Below are 2,765 nucleotides of genomic sequence, written 5' to 3' on the forward strand. Positions count from 1 at the left end.
CCATGCCAGCAGGGTGATGAGGTAGGGCTCTCCCTCACTTCCCTCAGGCCTCACAGGGGTAAGGCCATTGGGGTACGGAGTTTAGTTCACAGTGGAGAGGGGAGGAGGCCGGGCCCTGCCAACAGTGGGTCCACAGGATGATCCTGTGAAGGAGAGGATCCTCCACCACAGAACACAGGGGACCCGCAGAGCCTGACCCCGCCAGCCCTGCTCTCAGCCCAAGGTGCACCCTCACTTCCTCTGCAGGGTCGTAGGGCGGAGCAGGAGCCCTGTGGGTGCCTGGATCACTGCCCTCAGACCCTGCAGACATGGCCGGGGTTAAGGTCCAGGTGCTATGTCCCTGCTGAGGGCGCACACACCATCTTACTCTCCCTCCTCCAGGGGCCCACATCACCTCCTCTCCTGCCACACAGGTGCCCGCTGCCCCTGGCCAGTGTCATCATGCCTCGGGGGAAGAAGAGTAAGCACCACGCCCCAGAGAGATGCAGACCGGTCCAGCTGGAGTCTGGAAGAGTCCTGAGTGCTCACACCTCTGCAGAGGAGGGGGATGAGTCCTCCTCCTCCTCTTTGGCTGAGGTTTCTTCCCTGGGAAGCCCTGAGCCTGTGCTGTCCCAGGAGCCTCAGGGAGCCGCAGCAGCCATTAGCTCTCCCCGCAAGGCAAGAATCGCGTGGCCATGTCTTGATACCACTACCACCAGCACCGAGAGCCAAAGCGAGAGCCAAAGCGAGAGCCAAAGCGAGGAAAGTGCAGGTGCTGCCCAGGCAGGTGCCACCCAGGCAGGTGGCTCCCAGGAAGGTGCCTCCCAGGAAGGTGCCTGCCAGGCAGAGTCGCAGTCTGATGAATCCCACAAGAGCCCTCTAGACCAGAAGGCGATGCTGCTGGCGCAGTTCATGCTGCGCAAGTATAACATGAAGCAGCCCATCACCAAGGAAGACATGATGAAGCATGTCGTCAGGAAGCACAAGTCCTACTTCCAGGAGATCCTCAAGAGAGCCTTTGAGCTGATGGTGCTGGCCTTCGGCATTGATGTGAAGGAAGCCGACCCGGCCGGGCACGGCTACGTCCTGGTCAGCAAGCTGCATCACAGCGGGGATACCAGTCTGCACGGGCAGATCATGCCCAAGAAGAGCCTCCTGATGACCATCCTCTGTGTGATCTTCATGAAGGGCAACCGTGCTCCTGAGGAAGAGATCTGGGATGTCATCAATGCGATGGGCATACATGCTGGAAAGGAGCGCAACCTCCATGGAGACCCCATGAAGCTCATCACAGAAGAGCTGGTGAAAGAAGGCTACCTGGAGTACCGCCAGGTGCTCCACAGTGATCCCCCGAGCCACGAGTTCCTGTGGGGCCCACAAGCCTACGCGGAAACCAGCAAGATGGAAGTGCTGGAGTTCTTAGCCAAGCTTCATGGTACCCAGCCCAGCGCCTTCCCACACTGGTGTGAAATAGCCCTGCAGGATGAGCTGGAGAGAACCCGCCAAAGATTCGAGGCGGTGATTCGTGCTGCCTCTCCAGCCTGTGATCTTTCCAGCACCCCTTTCAGCAACCCCCACATGTATTGAAATCTGAAGCACTTCCCTCACTCTGGCTTGAAGTGTTGGTGGGGGGTGGGGGGTGCTGGGGAAATGCAGAGCACATCATATCTGTGCTCCTGTTCTGTTATTAAACGATTGCTTTACCTATTGTTGCTGAGTGTTTTCAAATGCTGTTCTTTAAAACAAGTGTAACTAGTGTCAGAATCTAAATGCACAAATGATATTGGTTGTGGATTGAACGTTGTTTATGAGGCTTAAGTAAGAGTTTTGCTTTATACTGAAGAAATGGAGTAACCTTCCATCTTACATAGTGATCTGGAACAAGACAACATGGCATTAGAAATGTATTTCCTTAGAAATGTAACAGAAAGAAGTGGCAAAATAGTTGTGATCAAAAAATGTATTGAAATCGGAAGCACTTCCCTCACTTTGTGCTTGAAATGGTGTGGGATTGGTTAGTGCTGGGGGGAACGCAGTGCACATCATATCTGTGCTCCTGTCCTGTTATTAAATGATTGCTTTATCTTTTTGTTTCTGAATGTTTTCAAATGTTGTTCATTAAAACAAGTTTCATTAACATCAGAATCTAAGTGCACAAGTGATATTGGTTATGGGTTTAACGTTGTTTATGAGGCTTAAGAGTAAGAGTTTTGCTTTTTACTAAAAAATGGAGTAACCTTCTGTCTTACATAGTGATCTGGAACAAGACAACATGGCATTAGAAATGTATTTTCTTAGAAATGTAACAGAAAGAAGTGGCAAAATAGTTGTGATAAAAAATCCAGAGAAAAGTAAAAAATGATCAATTCTTGGTTTCCCTTATTCCTTGTGTTCTGCTGTTCTATAAAATAAAAGTTATATACTTGCACTTGCTTTGTTTATTCAAGTACATAACAGAAATGAAATCATGATGAATTGTTACTGCCTTTTTTAAAAAAAAAAATTCTCAAACATTAATTGAGCCTCTGCTCTTGGGAAGGCTCCATGGTGGTGGTGGTGGGGGGAGGGCGGGGGGTGGGGAGGATGGTGAGAAAAAGAAGACAGAGCTACTGTCCCTAGAATGATGGAGGCTAGACCCAGCTATGGTAAAAGGAAGATGGTGAGATACCTCTAAGACAATAATCCAGTGAAAAGTATGAGGAGGGGAGAAGAGGGAGGTTGTGATAAGAGCAGACAACCTGGGGTCTTGGGAAGCGTCAGTCCTTTCAGTGGGCGGTGATGCTATG

General features: G+C 50.6%; 1 protein-coding gene across 1 annotated transcript; it reads left to right on the forward strand.

The window, feature by feature from the left end:
* Window positions 1-441: 441 nt before the first annotated feature.
* On the forward strand, window positions 442-1,566 carry LOC308511519 (melanoma-associated antigen B1-like; the record flags this gene model as incomplete). Its single annotated transcript, XM_081081547.1, has 1 exon — window positions 442-1,566. One exon carries the CDS (start codon window positions 442-444, stop codon window positions 1,564-1,566), a length of 1,125 nt encoding a protein of 374 aa, XP_080937673.1.
* Window positions 1,567-2,765: the final 1,199 nt, after the last annotated feature.

The sequence above is a fragment of the Myotis nattereri genome (assembly GCF_964212035.1).
Source record: "Myotis nattereri genome assembly, chromosome: X".
In the NCBI taxonomy this organism is placed as follows: domain Eukaryota; kingdom Metazoa; phylum Chordata; class Mammalia; order Chiroptera; family Vespertilionidae; genus Myotis; species Myotis nattereri.